The 23,132-nt window shown below is 46.7% G+C and overlaps 1 protein-coding gene across 6 annotated transcripts in view; it reads left to right on the plus strand.

Annotated features, from left to right (window-relative positions):
* Positions 1–23,132, plus strand: part of FLNC (filamin C) — a 253,022-nt gene that overhangs the window by 185,538 nt on the left and 44,352 nt on the right. For 4 of the 6 annotated variants that reach the window (XM_069629538.1, XM_069629534.1, XM_069629536.1 and 1 more), the window contains 8 exons: positions 4,220–4,343; positions 6,443–6,599; positions 8,083–8,272; positions 9,449–9,472; positions 10,238–10,485; positions 17,252–17,347; positions 19,943–20,042; positions 22,464–22,604. In XM_069629538.1, coding sequence (XP_069485639.1) covers positions 4,220–4,343; positions 6,443–6,599; positions 8,083–8,272; positions 9,449–9,472; positions 10,238–10,485; positions 17,252–17,347; positions 19,943–20,042; positions 22,464–22,604 — 1,080 coding nt within the window. The remainder of the gene's footprint in view (positions 1–4,219; positions 4,344–6,442; positions 6,600–8,082; positions 8,273–9,448; positions 9,473–10,237; positions 10,486–17,251; positions 17,348–19,942; positions 20,043–22,463; positions 22,605–23,132) is intronic. The other 2 variants (XM_069629535.1, XM_069629537.1) reach the window with 1 other exon arrangement.

Genomic DNA, 23,132 nt, shown 5'->3' on the forward strand with positions numbered 1-23,132 from the left:
GACAAAGACTGATATGCAAATGGATATTTCCCATCTGTGAAAGGCACAGTGAGTAAAAGCAGTGGCTGCGAACTCTCAAGTGGTTAATAACCACCGAACAGGTTATCATGTCTGTTCTTGCGAGAGAGGGGCGCCCGCTACCTTTGTTAAACTATTTGTTAAGGAACCTGGGATTGGTAACCTTAGGTCTCCTGGGGGCAACCAGACGTGGTCTCCCTCTCACTGTGCTAAGAGAGGCATCAGCTTCACCTCACTGATGATCCCCAACAAGGGTGAAACACGTGTATGGGGTTGCTGGTGGTACTCTCGTTCAGATTGGAATTGCCATTGTATTTCGGTGCTGGATTGCCCCTGGGCAGGACAAAGACTGATATGCAAATGGATATTTCCCATCTGTGAAAGGCACAGTGAGTAAAAGCAGTGGCTGCGAACTCTCAAGTGGTTAATAACCACCGAACAGGTTATCATGTCTGTTCTTGCGAGAGAGGGGCGCCCGCTACCTTTGTTAAACTATTCTTATTAAGTAGTCACCAGTTGAGTATTGCCTCGGTTGCGGTTTTAGTGTGGACATTGGTGTGTGATGGTGCAGCAGTGACATCTAGTGAAAAATGAGAGTATGACATCTGCTGTAGACATGCAGGAAACACAGACATAGTCTGGGGCAGCAGTGCTATCTAAAGACCAGTGAGACTATGATATTCGCTAAGCAGCCCAGGCAGATGTTGTCTAAACACTGCCATCTAGTGACAAGGGAAAGTGTTGAATTGTTGAAGGGAACGTGCTAGAACAGTAGTGGGTCCGTGTAGTGACCAATCCGAGTTATAATATTAGTCGAGGTACTGGAGAGAACACAGACAGGTGTATCGCCTGGGGATTATTGTCGGCAGGGAACATTTAAGAATAAACGTGCGGCGCATTGATGCCTGCTGTCCCACGGTCGCTTAGCAGCACAGCAGGAGCGCAAGGGCATACATCCATGCAAGGAGATACCATCTCACCAAGCAAACGTTAACTTTGGGCCTATTCTGTTAAAGTCAATATAGGTGTTTTAAGGCTTTTCTTAAAGGTGGGGACGTTGTCTTCTCGCCTCGAGCTCAGGAGAAGTCTATTCACTGTCAATTGACTCTGGGACATGAAGGAGGTTCTGTGTGTATATGGCGCTCGTTTCAGGCCACAGTGAAACAAGGCAGCCTTTATTGTCCGCCCCAGAGTGGCCTCAAACAGATCACAAGCAGACATTCAAATCATGGGGTTTCACTCCCTGACCCCTCCATACCAGGACCCCCCTGTCCCCTTTACCCCCATCCTCAACCCCGCCCATTCCAATTTTCCATGTTGTGTTTAACATTTATTTATTGTGTGTTACAGTAAAAAAAACTAAATACACTTTTCACCCAAAATATCACATTTAAAGCAAACAGTACTTTTTATGAACAAATTCAATAAAACACTAATCCCCATTAAATGTTACATCACACAACACAATTCTAATTTCATCGTACAGTTTAAAATCAAGTTACAGGCGAAAGTCAAGATATCATTCACAAGAAACTATTTCAGAAATACCATCAATCTATCGCCCCCAATAATTTAATTTAATAGGCCAATTGGTCAGGAAACGTCATACCTAAAAATCTCATAGCTTCACCCATCATAGACACAGGAGGATCTACAAGCAGGATGTGCCACATGTGTTCAGTCCCTTCTAGTCTTGCAGCAGACAGACATCTTCCAATTGTGTTCTCATGCAGAATACTACGTTTAGAACATACCATTGCCAAGTGATATAGGGGTTCAATGTCCCTATGACAGAGCTGGCATAAACTCTCACATCTAGGAACATTTTCTCTGGCCCCTTTTACCACATGAGTCGAATAAGTTTAACTTCAAATAGAGCCACGTGTGCCTACATTTTTTGGAAGGGTATTTTTGCAATGAAACATTCATTGCCCCGCTAGATCTTATGTCATAGATAAAATGTTCAAACATCCTCTATGCTAACAGACGCCCCCTCTTCTAAATCCAATCCGAGTCAAAGAGGCATTTCCTGGCTGCATTTGGCCTACAGACAAGCATTTCTTTAGCGATAACACTCTCTGCCGTAATCATAGTACATTTTTTAACCCAATCAGACAGAGGTTTACAAGCATCTGCCAACAGTATGCACTGCAGCTCTACAAACAGGGAGCCAACTGGCGAAACAAGTAAACTTCAATATAGTTGCAGGCTTCGCCAATCAATCCTGGCTTGGATTTATTTGGTGCCTAATATATGTCTTATTGCAGGCAAGGGGGTACTCTGCGGCAGAGAGAGGCCCTTGCGCCAAAGCTTGCCCTCAAACTGCAACCAGGTCCCTTTTGCATTGGTCACTTCGGCACCATGTATTAAACTGGGAATTACTTTTTGGTGATAGAATTTTAATACAGGAAGAAGTGAAAAACGACCATAGTTCCTGTCAAGTTGCCTCAACTGAGATATTGATTGTTGCATTCCAGTCTTACTAGGTGACCATTGTTCATAGAATGTATTAGTGCTACTTATCTTAGTTCCCAAATATGTAAAGCATTGGACTTGTTCTAATTTATGTGCGTTAACCAGTAACATTTCTTTTTTTTCCTTCTTTCTTAATGTATTTATTTGAAACAAGAAGTTTAGATTTTGCCATATTATTTCTAGGTCAACACCCTTGAAATAATCATTAGCTGCCAGTCATGCTCTATGGAGACCTATTTGTGTAATCAAACAGAGCCAAGCTGTCCACATACAGGAGGCACAGGATAGACAGGGCTTCCATTTTAGGGGGATAATTCATTTCTACAAAGGACATTCCTAAGTCAGCTATATAGGCATTAAAGAGGATAAGGCCAAAACATATCCTTATCCAACCTGAGGTGTTTCCAGTGGTATCCAGTCTCACATTTAATCTACTCTCATAGTGAAGGGCCTTCAGCATATCAAGCAGCACAGGAGAACAACCCTGAGATTTTAACTTTAACCACAAAAGGGCCCAGTTCACACAATTGAAAGCCTTTCTTATAGTTCATGGAGATATTGGGCTTCATTACATATGTGGCGGTCCAGAAACAAGGGCGCCGGTAAGCTTACTGGCGTCCTTGTATCCAGACCGCCACACTATGAGCCTGCCTGCCAGGGCCTCTGCACCCGGCAGGACTGCCCAGCTGGGAACAACGGCCCCATAGGCAGATTCGTCATGGAAGCACCGGCACCATTAGAAACGGTGCCAGTGAATGGGGACTTATAAAATCCGGCACCTGCGTTGTAATGTCCCGGTGGCACCGGGAAGTAAAGTGCCGGATTCAGTGTTACGGGGTTGGCAGCAACACAACGGTGGCACCGGCGGGTTACCGCCAACCTCATAATGAGGCCCACTGACCCCTTTCTTAAAACCCAATTGGTAAATATCATTACTCAACGAGACTCTTGTTTGCTTTTGTAAATAATTCAAAACCAAGGTTGAGAAGATTTTATATGGCCCACCAAATAATGAAATCGATCGATAATTTACAGGGTCTAACCTGGCTCCTGCCTTATAGATAAGTACAACTGTCACGTCCCTCCAAGAGGGAGGGATTGTTTATGTTTTTTTGATGTTCTCAAAGAGCTCCAAGAGTATCCGACACCATAGGTCTGGTTCTGATTTTAAAGCGAGGTTGGAGAGGCCATCAGGTCCTGGCGCATTCAAGCTTTTTACTTAATAATGGCCTCTTATACCTAATCCAGACTAATTTCCATAAAATCCCAATTAAGTAATTAAGTGGGTCTCGTGTTTAACCACTTTTCATCCTTCCCACTGAACCGCTCCTCCCACTCAAACCACTTACCTGCTCCAGCACCCGCATCACATCTTCAGGGCCAGCTCGCCTCCCTTGCAACTCCCTCCCTTCAGCCTCCTTTTTCCATTGGTGGGCTTCTCTGGTTGCTGCTTCCTGGGTGGTCGCTATCTGGGTGGTCCGGGAAACATCACCCACAGACCTGAAATGGTTAAAGAGGGACCCTGCAAGGGGCGAACCACGATACTATGAATCTTCTGAGAGCCATGTTCTCTGTCATTGTCAGCCTATGAAGTTGTTCAGGTGTGTAAAACTGTTGTGCCTGCCAATATGTTTGGTGTTACTGCGATCTTGTGGCATTGCAAATGCCCCCTGGCAGGGCCTCCACTTACGTCATGTCGCCTGACCCATGATTTCCCATTCTACAGGTGTTGCAGAACCAGTGGATGTTCGAGATAAGGGCGATGGCACCCACACCGTGAATTACACTCCAGCCACGGACGGCCCGTACACCGTGTCTGTGAAGTACGCCGAGCAGGAAGTGCCGCGCAGGTAACCTTTACCCCTGGATGGGCTATATCTGACTCTCCCATTCATCTTTCTCCAACATCCTCACTCTTGCCATTGTTTTTACTAATGATCTCCTGGTCTGATGATCTGGTGCACGAGTATTCCTCCTGGACACAGTTGATAGTGCAGGGCTTGGGATACTGGGACTGGGAATTCTGGGAAGGGATGAAACTGGACATAATTGTATTTTATTTAGACAGAACATTCATCTGCTTCAAGGTGGGGCTTCTTGGCGCTTGAAGGAAGGTGAAAACGATCGCATGTATGATAATAAACAGCAGAGTTAACAGATAGAAAATATACTTTGCTAGAATAATTATAATTGATTATTTATAACGCACTTAATACCCAGAGAAGCACTTTGTCCCTGAGCTATCCTCCCGAGACAATAACAACCAACCACAAGACAACCGAAAAACAGGCCCCGTAGGACTGGGTTTAGGGGAGACGTAGAGGGCGATATCTGGGGGAGGCCATTAGTAACCTGAGCTCAACGTACATGTCTCCCTCTTCAGAAGAAAAGGCCCTTGTGGGGAAGCCTACAACTAGGTGGGGACATATAGGACCCAGGCATTCGGCAGTCACTGTGCCTGCTCGGCTGCTCCCATCCACCTGCAGTCACAGCAATATCAAGCTCCACCTGTAGAGTCTATGGAGCATCCGGTCCCAGTCCTGCAGTACTCTTCCCTGCTCCAAGATGGCGGGTAGAACGAGCAAGAGCTGAGAGAGAGCGAAAGAGACCAAAAGGAACGGCAACAGACTACGGACAAGGAGTCATCACCCTGCCAGCAGGAGTGTCACGCGTATAGAGGCTATTGGCGGGTGCACTGGGGGCAGCACCGGCTGGGACTTCCATGGGAGAGGCGGATTGGGAGTTCCAGTTAGTCTTGGACCGTACAAACAGAGAGGGAATTTAAATGGAAATCCTGGAACTGCAAGCACAGGGAGAGGGAATTCCAGGAATTAGTTGGTCAGACAATTCCGGGGAGCCTTGAACTGTAAAAACAGGCAATTCCTGAACCAAAAAAGCAGAATGCTAGTAGTGTGGGCCAGTTTTTATTGGTCAAGTTGGGCCACTTTGCCAGTTTGATGAGTTTCTTCACTATGCAGCTAGTAGTTTTGATCAATGTTGCTGATAAATGTTCTTTCAAATGCACAACTACATCACAAATTATCAAACACTCCCCCTTGGGTACTACTCAAACAGTCTGTTAAAAAAGTAATGCATTTCCATTTGCAACGGTGGGCCACTTTTTTATTGGTGTCCGAGACAATTGTATGCCCCAGTCCGACCCTGGGAGAGGCAGAAAGTAAACATCCTGTAAATACTGGTAGAGGCTGTGACTAGGAAGGTTGGGCTAGACCAGTGCTTGGAATGTCATGAGACGATTAGACTGGGTACATTGAGAACATCTGGGGGTTGGAATGTTGAGTGGGGTAGGGTAGGACTGGGATTGCTGCTACAGGTAATTGCAGAGAATAACTGGGCTAGGAATTCTTGGGAAAGGTGAAGTTGGGAGACGCTGGGATTGTACATGTTTGAAAAGTTTTGCGCAGGACAGGCTTGGCTAAAGATGAGGCATGAGCCTGGGATGGCAAACAGTGGGAGAGTCTAGAACAGGTCAGAAGAAGCTGGTAGTTAGACATTCTGGACCTAGCTGGGATTGGACATGCTGGAGTGGGCACAGAACGGAAAGGCTTGGAGGCCTTGGGCTTGGCAAAGCGGAGGGGCTAGAAATGCTGGGGCTGAAAACACCGAGTCTGGAAATGCTGGTGCGCGCAGGACTGGACATTCTGGGGCAGGGAGTGGCCAGAAAGGCCTGGACTGCATATGCTGGGAGGTTGCAGGCAGAAATGCAGAGATTGAAGATGCTTGGAAGGAGCATTCTGGATCTCAATATGAGGTAGAAAGCCTGGAGTTGTCAAGAAAAAAGGCTTGGATGTGCCTGGCATAGTAATTTCTATTAAAAAAGTGGGACTGGGCAATAGCATTACTGGTGACCTATGCTGGCAGACTGCAACACCCGGCCAGTGGAGTGAAGCGGAGTGGAAAACTCAACTGACAATGTCTTCTATTTTAGCCCTTTCAAAATCAAAGTGCTGCCTACCCACGATGCCAGCAAAGTGCGTGCCAGTGGACCCGGTCTCAATGCTGCGGGCATCCCTGCCAGCCTGCCTGTGGAGTTCACGATTGATGCCCGCGATGCTGGTGAAGGGCTACTTACAGTCCAGATCCTTGTAAGTACATCAATTCTGTAGAAGTCATAATCTGAGTTTGTTATTTCATACCCAGACCATCTTATTAATATTATATATATTATAGCAATCGTCACAAAATGGGGAATAGCAACTTGGAAACCCCATAATTCCCATTCCTCACTACACTCCGAAAATAAGCAAAACCTTTGTAATAATCTCCTCCTCCCCTATCTCTATAGAAATACTTTGTCCACACCATGCACCTTTCCTATGCTCCCTCTGCACCTCTGCTAATGTCTGCAGCATCAAAGCAACTAGAGACCATGCCCCATCTCTGCCCACGCTTCACCTCATCCCAAATCAAGCAGCAGCCTCCCACTGCCAACCTACGCCCATTCCCTTTCCCTGCGCCTCTCATCTAACACCCACAGTGAGATGTACCCTTTCCCCCTTTCCTTTACTAGCCTTGATTTATTTTTGCTTCTAATCCCAGACCAAGGGGTAACCTCAGAAGCTGCCTTGGTAAATCTTGTATGGCATCTGCCTGATGAAGTGCCCAGATGAAGTGGTCCAGAAAGACAGAACCAAACCACGTGATATCGCAATAAATGCATCAGTTACTCAAGACAGCTTCTTCAGCTCCATATCTTTAGCTTTGTGCATTTCTATATTCATGCAGATTCATCATTTTTCTGTAAACGGGGCTAGCACCGGCACAACCCTCCATTTTATACTTTTGTATCTCCTTTGCTTTTTTTAAAAGCATGTTCTTCCTGTACCCTGAAAATGAGCAACACCAAGGTAAATGCACGGATGTGCGTGATAATTTCGAAAGGAGAAATTACTGCATCTTTTTTTTTTAAATAAAAAGCATGGGGGTGGGGGGAACCCCCGCGTCTCATTGTTCCCACACCTCAACTATTTCTCTTATCCCATCCTACCCCTATATTTCTTTAAAATGTCCCCAAAAGATGCGGTCATTTCTCCATTCGGAATTTTCCTTGCCACTTTCTGTGCGGATACCAAATGCACAAACGCAAAATGTACTGATGCAAATACATAACGATGCAAATGCCTCAATGTGAAAACATGAAACCACATTTTATTTAAAAATCTACAGATATATCTAGCTAACACAACAGTATACTCCTTGCTCCGTATACCCTTCCTAAGTGTCAGAGCAAGAAGGGGCGTGGTTTCATGCCCATGCCAGTTTCTATTGGCTCTGTTCTCCTTTTAAGTCTGCCCTTTCTTTACCAATATCTCCTGTGTCTTCTCCACCCCACCTCATACTTGGACACTCATTTTTGTTCTTTATTTCTGCTGCTTCTCTTTCCTTCCTTTCCACTGTTCATTCTCTTCTCCCGCCCCAAGGCATGACAGAGCCAAATGGTCCAGTCGGCTGAAGATGCCGATAGTGGAGACCTCTATGAGTACCCAGCCTGTAGAGATAAGCACAAGTCCTGGTGCTAAGCAAGAGTCCTGGCGTAGACACTAAATGTCTCCATGTTTTTTTTTCCAGGACCCCGAGGGAAAACCAAAGAAAGCCAACATCCGCGATAACGGAGACGGGACCTACACTGTGTCCTATTTGCCCGACATGACTGGTCGCTACACCATCACCATCAAATATGGGGGGGACGAAATCCCTTATTCCCCTTTCCGAATCCATGCCCTGCCCTCGGGGGATGCCAGCAAGTGCTTAGTAACAGGTGCGTAGTGGGACAGCGGGTTGCTGCCTCCTTGTCTAATGTTCTGTGTGTCCGATAGGCACATAGGCTTTGGAATGTAAGAGAGAATGTCTGTCTGCTTATTGTCCCAACACCCGATAGTCTTGCATTCACAAATGTACGAGACCTTCTTAGGAGGCCTTCATACACCGATGAAGACATCAGCAAGGTTGTTTTTCACAAATTGGCCGATGCGGAATCAACGTGCCGGTATTAACGTACACCGGAACGTTTCCGCACCGGCCAACTACAAATTGGCCGGTGAGGTGCTTGAATTACCTCCAGCTAAGAGCAGGAGGTAATTCAGGCACCTTACTGGCAAATAACCGCTGGTATTACCTGCACTGGTATTACCAGCAAAATCCCCCATGGAGTCCAATGGGACTCAATGGAATGGGGATTTCCATCCGACATCGGCACTAGTAATCCGGCTGTAATACCGCCGGGCCGAGTGCCGGTATCAGTATTTCCATTTTGAAACGACCCCCCAATATCTCTCAGGTAAGATTGGGGTTGCTTTCCATCTATTGCCTGCTAAACCCATTCCACCACTAGAAGGCGGGCAGAGATATGCCAGGACATTCACTCATAAGGGGAAAACAGAATCCACAAAGGGAAGATGATATTGGCAAACTGAACATGTGCAGCTGCCTCATAAGGCAATTTTATCATTAAAACTCACCAAATTACAGAAGGACTTTAGAACGTCCTGATGCTTTTTCTGAGTTCTATTAAGGACCAGAAGGTGGGGAGGAAGGGAAGAAAAGATATGGGGGTGGGGCGGGGGGCTGGGAATACAAAGGGAGTTCACAAGCGGGTGTCTGTTTTCTCAGCTTCATTATTCTTGGATAAGAGACCCCACTGTTCAACTGCGCTGATGCTCGAGTAAAGCCTCTGGAGATGCAGAATTCGAGGACTCAGCTCCAGTTCTTTGTTATGAATCACTGGAATCTGATGGATTATCCTGGCTTTCCTCTATGCCTGCTTTAGATTAAAGAATGCTTTATTGTAAGGCAATGAAACCCATACAATCTGAAACACAAGCAAATCCATCAATCCCAGAAGAGATACCCTTTCCCCATGTATCCCCTCAGATGAAGGATTTAACCGCTGCTCGGGCTTCCTTTTGTAATTTTGTTTTTGTTTCTCTTTTTCCAGTGTCCATTGGAGGCCACGGATTAGGTAAGATCCCTTTGTTTCACCACACAGTGCTCCAGAAAGAGCTCTACGGGGAGAGGGGGGTCACTGAGTGCAACTGTGGACCAGCTGGTGGGGATAGGGCACTCCTTGGCAAATTGATAACTGTGAGCCATGGTGCAGAGATGACAGTCAACATATAGTGCACCATATGACTGTGCCCACTCACTACCTCACTCATTCAACTCCTATCTCAACTCACTCGCCCCTCCACTCAGATACGAGATACGTCACACACCCACCCGCTGACTCACTCAACCTGTCTCTAACTCAGTCACAGCTCATCTATGTTCACTCACACAATCAGGGGGTCGCTGTTGGGGACGTGACTGGCCAACATCAATTCATTAATGGGGGTATGAAAGGCAAGGCCAAATGTTGGGCCACTTTGGCTATCGATCGTCTATCAGTCTGGCCCCCTTCCCGTCTTCTTAGTGCATGGGACCCTTGTGGCGGTGTAAGCTGTCCTTTACACATATTCTGAATAAAGAGGTTTGGTGGTTGGTATCAGTTATGGGTGGCTGGCAACCATGGACTGATGGGTGTTGATGGGAAGGTATGATATATTCGTGTACTGAAATTATTAGAATTGAAGAGGGTGGTAGCCCACCCCCCTGATGTGTTTACTGAGGTAGCCCCCCGATGTGTTTCCCCAAGAGCCTGCAGTAGGGATGTGAAGACGCAATAGAAGGGCGTCTCCAACTCTTTGCATTTAGACCCTGTGTGACGCCAGCCTTCTCCTCACCACAGGTGCCTGCTTGGGACCCACCATCCAGATTGGAGAAGAAACAGTGATCACTGTGGATGCCAAGGCCGCCGGCAAGGGTAAAGTGACCTGCAAGGTGTCCACACCGGACGGGGGCGAGCTCGATGTGGACGTGGTGGAGAACCAAGACGGCACCTTCGACATTTACTACACGGCCCCAGAGCCTGGGAAGTACATCATCACCATTCGCTTTGGAGGGGAGCACATTCCCAACAGCCCCTTCCACGTAGTGGTATGCTCCATTTATTTCTGTCTGCTTAGCCATGTAGCGGCACAGTACAAACAGATGCGTACACGTTGTACTGTTGTCCAATTATTGTACACTGTTCGGAAGACAACACCTCATTTATGTTTTGTGCAGATTTCTAAGCATCTACTACTCGCCTTTTTAAATAGTGTTGAAGCCCATTAAGGGTACCTGTAGAATTAGATCACTGCCATCGACCCAATCCTGGCTCCTGGAAGACGAGCGATTGGTATGGCTCTAGGCTCTTTTTCAATCGATGTACAATAGACAGCACTTTGTTCTGCTGAGTGATACCGATGAGTCTACTTGTAGATGTTCACATGAGTGACACGCACTATAGCTTCTATAGCTTCAGCAAGGGCTTGTATATGGTGCTGGTGACCAATATCCCTATCAAAGGCCACAGCCAAGACTTCATTTATTGGGGACAGAACAGACTCTGCTGGAAGACTGTGCCAGGCCACAGAATTACAAATGTAGGCTCTTTGGTAGTCAAAGGGCCTCACTCCGAGTTTGGCCAAACCAAGTTATTGTTACAGCCACTCAGTCTGGCAGATTTACCACCGGGTTAAAAGTGAGTGCATGGCAGTGTTTACCACCATTTCTTCAGTCCATGCAATTCCATTGGGGATTGGGCAGAGGTGCCGCGGGCGGTAACTTCATCAATGGTAAATAGGGGCACTTTTTGGTGTTGAAGTGGAGGGTTTGCTTCCGTCAGCTTGCTGGAGCTAAATCCTCCAATTCAAGGTCAAACTCAGAATGTATCCGTGCAGTATAACTGGTGGCAATTCCGTGACCACCAAGAAATGTGCCAGGAACGGAATTACTGCCAAAAATGTAACAGTACAGACAAACACATAATGAGGCCAAAGGTGTTGATATGCATGACACCCCAAGGGCCTCAGCAATCCCTTTTTATTTTCAGCATCCACATGAGACCACTGCTCAGTGTCATCAGAACTCACATGTGTACACATGCAGACCATGAACAGCTCAGATCACAGTACTGTGCACCAGGGACAGCTTGAATGGTCGAAATGTTTGCCTGGGACCTATGAAGAACTGGATGCATCATGTACCTTTCTAAACTCTGTAGCCATTACCAAGCTACCTTTGTTCTCTCCAATTTTCCTCCCAAACACACAGCCATCCTAGTGTCCACAGACACCATTTTAAGCATCAATCCCCCCCCCCCACCGAACCAAACACAACAGCCAAAGTATTTGTCTGGACATAAATCTCTCTTCTAAGTACACACAGTCACCAGTAGAACAAACCACTGATTCAGAATCCTATGCCAAAGCCTCCCCTTCACCCCACACACAGGACAAAGCTGCTCTGAACCCAGCCATTATCAATGGACAACACCAAAGTGGCCATATCTAAGACCCCTGAAAAAGTCTTCCCCACAAACATAGCTGGATTGCAAGACCCTGGCAGCCTGCTAGAGGATGTTGGCGACACCCCACTTACTCTATCTCAGACAGAACCCATCCTTCAACATCCAAATAGACCCCTCTATGGGACAGGCCCTGCGCCCTTACCTATCAAAGGCCACAAGGGAGTCCCCAATGGCATGTACCATCTACCCACTCAGTTTTGCCAGTAATACTAGGGCTGGCCTTGCAGACTTGCTGAATAGTTACATCCAGTAAGGATTTCAGGAGATCCAGAATGAATGGGTAGGAGAAATATTTACCTACACAACACATCCAAGGACCCTCTGCATCCCTCAGAGGACTGCAACGCAAAGGACAGTGCAACTCGCACACACTCCACAGAAGCACCCACTCCCATGACACATCCAACAGCCTGCATCTCATCCAGCACCCAAAAAGCACGAATCGAGCTCGGGTCATCCACCACAAAGGCCAACATTGGTATGCTCCCTGGCACTTCATACTATACTGCAAAGCACACACAAAAGCACTTACTACATAACAAGGCAACACAAATGTCACTAAACAAAGCACCCATTCTGCAGAATCACACATTCCAGGCGTGCCTCTTTTACTCCCTTAAATCAGGCCAATATTCTCAACAAAGAAAAACAGGGATTGGCAGGTCCTCCTGTTTCTAACCCTTTATGCTGCCTGCGCTGCTCAGGTGGTGTGTTCAGACCAGTGGCAGGAGCAGCACCTTCCATACAGAGGGCGTCTGCCATCCTGCAGCCTCATGTCAAGGCGGCCTACATGATGCAAATGCTTCTTTTTATTTCCAGGAATCACGAGCTACAAAGAGTGTATTAAAAAAAAAAAGCCTAATTGTAATATTGAAATATATTTTAACTTGCCTACAAATATGCCTGTCAGGAATGAGAACTACATGTTTACTCCCTTAATCCTTTTACTCCTATCTCCGTTTTACCCTTTTTATGTACTCCCAACTTTCCAAAATGGGAGGAAAAGACGCTTACTACAAAATCTCTCCTCATAAGACCAGACAAGTTACAAACACTGAGCTCTCCAAATACCAAGAGATGGCACAATCATTGCCTGTGGGGAGTGGGAGAGATATTTGCGATATGGCTAGTCGTTTTGAAATCACATTGGATTTCACCATTCAGTGGGTTAACGAGCCCAGCCTGAATGACGCTTCAAAACACTGACCTAGAGTAGCAGGTTCACAAACAAAGCTAAGGCGGCCCAGCATTTGTATGTACACCGTTGAACGGAGTTGAAAGCCCACGATCCAAATGTTCGAGGGAGAAAAGACTGAAGATTATTTTTATGAAATAATTTTCGGTCTTTTCTCCCCTGAACATTTACAAATTGGACCCTGCCCTCACCCACACCCCCACCACACCCTTACTTACCTTGTGTTTCTGCAACGCCTGTTACTTTTCGGAATTTTCGAACAGCCGAAATTCAGGCCAAATCACGCATTCGGTCCTTTTGGCTGATTCCCATTCACCTGGGATTTGAAATGTGAGGCTTTTGAATGACCATGAGTGTGGAAATGTATTAACTTATTTATGCTTAAGCGTTTGTCACAGGTGCAGAATTAATGCGTAGCTGGGTGTGATTATCAGCAAACCTTGCTAGAGAGTGTATTTTCAGTAAGACTGTATATTTGTGTGTAGGGCTAGATTCAGTGTCTCTCTGTGACTGAAGGACTGCTGCTCTGCAGGAGTACAGGGATTTGTCATTATTATTGTTAGGGTATTTATTGAGCGTGGATCTAGCAACGGAGCGCTTCACAATCAGAGGGAGATCAGTATGGTGAGGGTGAGGGAAGAGGCACAAGCGAGTGCGGAGCCAACAATAGGGGAGGGGGGAAGGTGGGAATTTTGTCAGCAAGGGATCTACAAGCAACCAGTGGAGGGAACAGTGGGGAGCAGATCACCCAGTCTCAGGTAGTGTGCGGAGTTGAGGGTGTGTGGATCTAGGGGTCAGGGAAGAGCCATTCCTTGAAGAGAAGGGTCTTGAGCTCCTTCTTGAACTGTAGAAGCGAAGGGGTGAGTCTGATATGGACAGGTATGAGGTTCCAGATTATTTGGGTGTAGACACAGAAGGCCCCTCTTCTGGCTCTTTCGTTCCTGCCACTAAAACATCAAAGAGACTTAGGGGACACAATTGGCACTTATAAAGGATAATCCCCCTCTTTCCACTAACCGCACACCAGTATTCCTTCTAAGTTACAGTATTGTAGATTCACTGAGTAGATACCACCATCACTTATTGTACCTTGCTTTTGTGTATTTTCTTTTTTTATTAAATTTTCATACACAGTTTTTGAATAGTTTACATTTCAATTTATTCATATTTCATAGTTATTATTACACTACACAATTATTTGTTACCAAAGAACTCCAATGTGGACCGACATAAATGGTGTTCAACACATGGTAGCACCATTTCCTGCTACCACTCAAATTTTAATTAAAACATTCACTCACGCACTCAATGCAACAATTCACACTCATTCCAACTTCACATTGCATACCCAACATGTTTCATTCCTACACACTACAATTTAAAATACAGTATAGCCTGGAAATTCATCAGGGGTACACCATTGGTCAATTCCACGTCAGCATAACAGGTATCAGGTATACTAACATCTTAATTATAGTACAGAAAAAAATATTTTTTCTCCTTTTCCCCACTCTGTCTTTGATCTTTCTTGTTTCTTTCCCTACGGTTTGCCTCCTTAAACACGTCCTCTCTGCTCATGCAGAGTTGAAGTCTGCATATGTCCTTACTTCTGTTGGATGGTAGGTCCCCAGAGATGCAGAGTTTCTCAGTGAGATAGTTTAGGAACTTCAGGATGACAGCCTTGTAGATGATGCAGAGGGATTTTGAGATGATACAGGCTTGCAGTGGAAGCCAGTGCTGTTCGGTGAGGGTGGGAGGTGATGTGGCGCAATTTGAGGAGTCCGTTGATGAGTCGTGCTGCAGCATGCAGGACACATCTCAGGGACATCAGGGGGGCTGGAAGGCCTTCCAAAGGGGCATTGCCACCATACAAGTGAGAGAGGAACAAGACTGACAGCAGATCTGAAGTTGTTTTCTGGGATGAAGGGTTTGATTTTCTGCAAGAGAGAAAGTTGATACCAAGCTGTTTGTGTCTTCCTTGCTATGTGCTGTTTGATGGAGAGGCGTCTGTCGATTTCGAACCCCAGGGACTTGACACAGGTGGCCCAGCTTGGGAGTGAAGCCCTTGGGATACATAGCAGAGAGTCAGGTCTGAATGTCAGGGTGTTTGGTGTGGTTGGTCAGGAATAGCAATTCAGTCTTGGAGGGGCTGAGTTTCAGGTAAGCACTGAACTTCCACACCTGGATCAATCATAGGCAGGCCTTGAGCCTGTGGATGTCTGCGATGGAGGCTTTCTGAAGGTAGACATGCATGTTATGTGCCTATTGGTGGATATGGATGCAGTGTGGCGCGAGGAGGGGTCTAAGTGGTTCCATGTAAAGACTGAAGATCACGTGGGAGAGGATGGATCCTTGTGGAACTCCACAGGTGATGGGCAGAGTTAGTGATCTGGATGAATCCATGAGTGGGGGGTGAGTAGTGGTTAAACTGCCTACTCAGCCCCACACTATTACTAGGCCGGCAGACCCCAATCATAAAGGTGAAACAGGCACACTTCGAAAGGTATACCTCCTTTGCCTCTTTTGGTAACATGGGCTGAGGGTGGGCTATACATTCAGGGGGGGGGGGTGAGTTGATAACAGTAGCCACCCAAACAGCAATAGTACTAAGACTCCAAAAAATAAAAATGTCCATTCTGTGTGTACAGGAATATAGACTTTTAATCAAAACAAAGGGTTCAATCCAGTTTTTTTTATTTTTAACAAGTGCCACTTGTCTTACGAAATCACACCCAGAGTACTTTGCATGCAGGAAATGGAGGGGACAAGAAAAGGAAGTGAGCAATAACAGAACTCAAAATAGTGGGATCCTTCTTTCAACCCACCTCTGTTCTCTGGTTACTCTAACTCCGCCCCTTCCCATGCCTGCTAACTTCAAAGGAACTCCAGTGGTCAGCACCCTGGTGTAAGTGTGTTATTTTTTAATGCCAGTGCTGCCTTGTAGGCATTGTTTCATGGGAGGCCTCCTGGTAGGGGAGTTCCTGTGGCCTGAGGGAAAGTGAGAGGTGTTACACTTCTTGTAGGAGAATCAAAGAGGCAGCATCATGATCCCTGTTCCACGCCGCTGTAATGGAGACAGTCAGACCAGACACCAATTCACATCAGCCTTTAATAGCTGAACCCTGCTCACAGACCTAATACTAATGTAAAATCAAATGTCTGTGGAGTCATAATCATGTGCTCTTGGCAGTCACCATGCCACAACTAGGCTTGGCTTAGGTTAAGCCACTAAACGTACTAAGACATACAATTATTATAATGTAGACCAGCAGTGCATGAGATTAAAAAGCCACCTCTGCTTGCAGGAACATTGTGTTGTAGCAGCAGGCAGGAATGCACATGTGGCCTTTGAACTTACCCCAGAGCTGGGGCTGAGGACCCCTGTAAGCTATCAAAGCAAAGGCACGTGTGTCCACTACAATTCTGGCATGGAGCATTTTATGAAAGGAGGGTCTGATTATGAGACCTCCCCTTCCATGACAGAATTAGCTGCATCATCTCTGTATTAAAAATGAAAAAGGTTGGGGATTTTACACCTTGGCAGATGGCATCCTGTCACGCTCTCCATTATGTTTCTATGATGGATAGTAGACAAAATAGGGGTAATTGCAACTCGGATGTAAACTATGTGTTCAGACCATCTACCTGCAATTTTAATTGTTATTCATGAACAGGTGCAGTTAAGGCACAGCGTTATGGGTGGTTCTGGATTGCTGTGCCTTTTTAAACCCTTCTAGAAAAACAGTGGTTAATGCTGGTTGCCATGTATGTGCATGGCGGATGGCATTAGCATGAATACCTAAGGATTCTGCCGGGTTTTTAGAGGCATAGTGCATAGAGATTCCAGCATCTCCGCTCACTTGAAAGTTCAATGTGGGTGGAGGTGCAGGCATTTTGCAGCACGGTCCTTGAAATAACATAGATTGCAATTGATTTAGAAGTGTTGGTCTCCTCCAATTACGATTAGTGCACGCCTGCGCCCAATGATCCCCTGTGTGTTCTGTGCACTATTAATCAAATGTTTGTAAGTTTACGTGTATTTCTGCTTTTGTGTTAAAAAGCTGTGACCATGCAGAGTTTGTCTACAAACCCAATGTTAACGAGCATAAGGGTGCTCAAGAGTTTTTGTTGACTTCTTGCTTGCCTCCTGCCAGGCATGCGACACCATCCCGATCATCGAGGAGCCGTGCGACACCCTTCAGTTGCATCAGCCCTTCCCTCCTCACCATCCCGGCTATCCAGCTCACTGGGTACCAGAAGCACGTGACCTTTCACCTTCCTTGCTTGGTCTGTCCCTCTCTTGCTCTCTACCTTCCTCTACCCTCCTCCAAAAGTGTCTTTCCTGCAGCTGTGCCTTCTTTGGCGCCCTTCACTTTCTCCTGGACTGGGGAAGATGACTGCAAAATGGCCACAGAGCCTTGAAAGAATCAAACTTTAGTCATACTGATTTTTAAGGATGGAGGAAGATATAGGACTGTGAACGCCAGGACACAGTCACCCTAATCCATAGAGAAAGCTTTAAAAAAGAGGGACGAGGGATCTCTTCCCTCTATAAGGACTCCCATCCTCTCAGATTGATCCAGTCTAGGAATGATAGGACACGTCAAGGATCTTTCTGAAAGTGTTCTTTGCTAACCCCTCTTCCATGCCCATATCAAGGGCGGAGGCAGCAACTTCCCCGTGATCGCTGCCAAATACTGGAATGCCCTGCCTCTAGCTCTAAGATCATATGCCTCCCTCTTGTCCTTCCGCAAGGGCTTCAAAACCTGGCTCTTTTACCCAAGACCTCCAAAAGTAATCGAACTCGCACAACTCTATTAGCACGTGGCAATTGTCGCCTGTACATAGACCAGAAACCCAGCTCTATGCACCATGTATGTACTACCTATGTTTGTAATCATTGTAATCAGTATTTTCATGTAAAAAAGTGCCCAGATGCGCTGCGTTTCAATGTGCTTTATAAATATCAAAATAAATAAATAAATATATGCATCCTCATGTGGATACGTGCTCCAAACTTAAGACCTGTCTCTTTCAATTTCAATACTGGATGACTCTTTAGTGATGACTTGTGCCCAGGTAGTATCACCTCACTTGTTCTTTCGAGGGATCTGCTAGCGGTTATGGGCACACTTGACCTCAGTGTGTCATGAGGTTGGACTGGGTGTTTTGACAATGAAGGCACATCTGACACCATAGATATTCTTGGGACAGAGGCCATAAAACCACCCACCAATGCCCAACGTCCTCCAAGTCTGGGGAAATCACCCGACGTCTGGGGGTCCCGGGAATTTTTTTCTTTTATAAACCCCGTCCAGGGTTTCGGATATGGTTCCTTTTTTTGCCGCGACCCGATTTCGAAATCCTGAAATCGGGTCCCGGTGCAAATATTTTTGCGCGAATGGGGGCTTGAAATGCTTTTCACGCCCCCACTTCCTCCCCCTTCCACTCCCCGCCACTCTCCTCCAATGAGAGGAGTGTGCATGTTAGCACACCCCCTCCCCGCCCCCGCAACAGGCCAGAGACATAGAAGTAGGACTAACGTATGTGTATTTACCTTAGTCCTATTTCTATTTCAATGGCCCGTCCGGGTTTCTTTATTTAAAAAATCTGGTCACCCTATACTTTGGAGACAGAGAACTTTGCTTTTTGGTTTAAATTCACGAGTACCCCTGCCCAAATGCCTTGATTATTGAATACATCTACATATTTTGGGCAATCTAAACAATTGCCAGTGTTTCAAGTAACCACTTTTATGGATATTTATAAGACAAGCAAAAGAAACCCTAAAAAATTAAGAACCTGGAAGTCAAAGACGTCCATTGACTTAGCTGTATTTAAAAAACAACTTCCCATTACGGCATCTCAGACCCATTTTGAAACATGCCAACAGTACTTTGATTTTCCTTCAATGTCTCGCAGAGTTCCTCGCTCTATTCCCTGTGTCCAGATTAGAACTTGCTATTTTGCCTTCCTGGTTGTTCAAAGCCTTGGAAACTCGGAGGGAATATTCTGTCAGTCTTGTTACCCAACTATTGGCTTCCATTTCATTTTGCCATGGAAGCCATTAACTCCCAACATTTTAAGTACCGAAGTGTACTGGCATCCCAAAAAAATAGACTTCCAAAATTTTAGGCATGGAATTTTACAACTTTCTATCACAAAAAGTGATCTGTAGCTCCGAGGTACCTGCTAAGGGCAAACATGTCCGTCCTGAAACTCGATAAAGAATCACTGTAGGCCCTGTCCACTGTTGCAGTGAAGTGGGACTGCTTGGCGTGCCACATACCTGGTTGAAAGCCTATGACAAAAGTTTATAGTACCCAAACACTAGGCTCCATGTGATAATATCCCCGCAAAAATGTTGCCATGACGGAATGTTGCCATATTTTTGTTGCAATATTACCCCATGGAACCTGCGGGGACACCCCTGCAACCCCTGCCCCATTTACCCCCAAAATGATCCGCACTACAAATATTGCCTACGGCCATTCACCGACGACCGTATATATGGCGATATTATTGGTGGGGATAATATTACCTGATACCCAAACACTGATGGCTGATGAGCATCCAGGCCCAAGCTGGGTACTTGAGCATGTATGCGTCTTGTACTTGTCAGGGACTCTTATTATAACCATACACTGCATTTATCTCCCTTCTGTTTTCTGTAGCATTCTATAGTTCTTGCAGCTGGTCTGTCGCCGCCTTCTTCAGTCTTACCTGTCCTGGAGCACTAGCTGGGCCATGTCGTTTCTTATTCACAGCTCTCTTTTCCTCCTGTCCTGACCGCTGTTGTGGTCCAGCTCTGTGGTCCATTGACCATCATATCTTCCTTCCCTTAGGCCACAGAAGAACCGATCACTCCCGTGGATAAGGGTGACTCAATGCTGAGGCCTTTCAACTTGGTCATCCCCTTCACCGTCCAGAAAGGAGAAATCACAGGTATGTGCTGTCATGTGTACAGGGGACAGGAGGGCCATTGCAGGGACCCTCTCTTCAGGTGTGCTGCTGCTATGAATCCTTTATGCTAGTAAGGCGGCCATTGCAGGGACACTCTTCAGGTGTGTTGCTGCTATGAACCTCTATGCCTGGCCAGGAACAGGACTGCATGGAGAGACCATCGCCTGCGCCATGGTATGCTCTAGTTAGACGTGGTATTGTGCCCATACGGTTAATCACCATGCACTGGAAAAACTCTTCACGCACTAGAGTGGATATGTGTATGCATTCAGTAGCAAGCCTGGGAGAGGCAGGCTTGCTGGCACCCTAGCTTTGCAGTTTTTGTATAGTAACATGCATGGCAGGCACAGGGTATTTGGAACCCTGGCATTAGTGTCTGTATGTTAGCATGCCTGTGGGACAGAGGCCACTTGAACTCCAGGAGACCCTTTGTCCAAACCCTATGTGGGGGGAAAGGTCTGGTAGGAACCTATGATTACCTTCTTCTGTATGGTTCTTTATGGCCTGGCTGAAGAGGGGTGATTGGTGGAGCCCATGATTCCTTTCATCTGAGAGGTGGGGGCTAGTGGAGCTGGCTGGTTGGAAGGTTTGATTTGATATACCTGTAGAAGTCCTGGGGAGGGACATACCAGTTGGGGTTGAGGATTCCCTGTGCCTGTAGCCGGCCTGTGGAAACAGACTGGCTGGAGCACACGATTCCCTGTATCTGTAGCATGGCTGGGGCATACAATCTGGTGGGATATGATGATTCCCTGTATCCGTAGCATGGCTGGGCATACAGGCTGGTGGTATATGATGATTCCCTGTACCCGTAGCATGGCTGTCATTACGGGCTGGTGGGATATGAGGATTCCCTGTATCCGTAGCATGGCTGGGCATATAGGCTGGTGGGAGATGATGATTCCCTCCATCTGTAACATCCGTGGGGGATACAGACTGACGACTGTAGCCATGCATGATTTCCCCGTATCTGTAGCATGGCTGACGGATACAGGCTGGTGGGAGATGATGATTCCGTGTATCTGTAGCCTGGCGGCTGGGGCATACAGGATGATGGTAGCCCAAGATTCCCTCTATCTGTAACATTGCTGGGGGATACAGGCTGGCTGCAGCCCACGCATGATTCCCTGTATCTGTAGCATGGCTGACGGATACAGGCTAGTGGGAGATGATGATTCCGTGTATCTGTAGCCTGGCGGCTGGGGCATACAGGCTGGTGGGAGTGGATGATTACCTGTATGTGTAGCATGGCTGGGCATACAGACTGGTGGGATATGATGATTCCCTGTATCTGTAGCATGGCTGGGGCATACAGGCTGGTCAGGGATAATGATTCCCTGTATCTGTAGCATGGCTGGGGTTACAGGCTTGCTGCAGCCCACGCATGATACACTGTATCTGTAGCATGGCTGGGGCATACAGGCTGGTGGGAGATGACTATTCCCTGTATCTGTAGCATGGCTGTGGCATACAGTATGATGGTAGCCAAAGATTCCCTCTATCTGTAACCGTCCTGGGGGATACAGGTTGGCTGCAGTCCATGCATGAGCCACTGTATCTGTAGCATGGCTGACGGATACAGGCTGGTGGGAGATGAGGATTCCCTGTATGGCGGGGCATAAAGGATGATGGTAGCCAAAGATTCCCTCGATCAGTAACATTCCTGGGGGATACAGGCTGGCTGCAGCCCATGCATGATCAACTGTATCTGTAGCATGGCTGACGGATACAGGCTGGTGGGAGATGATGATTCCGTGTATCTGTAGCCTGGTGGCTGGGGCATACAGGCTGTTTTAGCCCATGATTACTTCTGACTGTACCAGGCCTGTAAGTAACAGGCTGTACCCACATGCCTATGGTTGTCTGCTTGAGAGAAATAAGTATGACCTTGAATCACCCATGCCTGCCTTTAAAATAGCCTGCTTGGGGGTTCAGGGTACTCCATTACAGGATGATCTGTTTCTCTATGGTAACATCACTGTGTATACAGCGCTGGCTGGGCAGGCGATTACTTGTGACTGTGAAGTAGCATGCCATGGAAGGACAGGCAGCCTGACCTTTCGATTCCCTTTTTCTGTTAAACACTAGGAATGACACTCTTCAAAAGAAGGTGTGCCCATCAATGCCCATGGCACAATTGAGGCTGGGTTCATAAATAAAACAGTGAGAGCCCACTATCTTCAGGAGGGATTACTGATGGAGGGCAATTAGTGTGAGTGTTCTAGTAAGTGGAACTTACTTAATGTCTGTGCCTAATTGGGCGTGTGACAAGAGTGAGGCTGTCCCAGTGAGTGTGTTGACTGCCTGTTTTTGACCCCATGGATCTGCCTACTAAATCTAAGACTACTCTCTGATAATTAGGACAGTGTGGATGGTTTCTTACATTTTGCTTCTTGCCTAAAGGTCAGGTCAGGATGCCCTCTGGGAAGATGGCGCGTCCTAACATCACCGACAATAAGGATGGGACGGTCACAGTGAAATTTGCACCAGTGGAGAAAGGGCTGCACGAGATGGACATCAAATATGATGGAAACCACATCCCAGGTTTGTACTCAAGTGGCATAGAGCAGCCAGGAGGTTGGGTGGCCAAGATGCAGAGATCAACAAGGGGCCGAGATGATGTATGGGCATGGAGGCACACAAAGAAAAGAGGTTGCTTTGTGGGGGGAGGTGGGAAGGCCCCCACTGCTAGACCGTCCCCCAGCCACAGTGCCTAACCACACAAAACAGCATATGCACACACAGAAATAATTACACTGGTAGACAAAGAAAGACTCTACAAGGTGGCTTGGATTTAATATAGGCCGCAACCAACACATTATTATCAATGTTAGATAGTCAAAATAATAGGGGGTGAGATCCCTCTTAGGACAGAGCATCTGATGCCAAGATGGTGGCCACCTAAAGCATTACCTGGGGTCTGTTTCATTCAACGGGCAGATTAAAGTAGATAGCACAATAAGAGTTTGCGGACCCAAGATAATGGCATTGCTTGACCTCCCAGTTCTGGTTGCTCAACGTGCCTACCCTGGAAGGAGGCTAAATGCAAGCCAGTGACTCCAGAAAAGTTGG

This window comes from Ambystoma mexicanum, chromosome 12 (assembly GCF_040938575.1).
Source record: "Ambystoma mexicanum isolate Mex_15411 chromosome 12, UKY_AmexF1_1, whole genome shotgun sequence".
In the NCBI taxonomy this organism is placed as follows: domain Eukaryota; kingdom Metazoa; phylum Chordata; class Amphibia; order Caudata; family Ambystomatidae; genus Ambystoma; species Ambystoma mexicanum.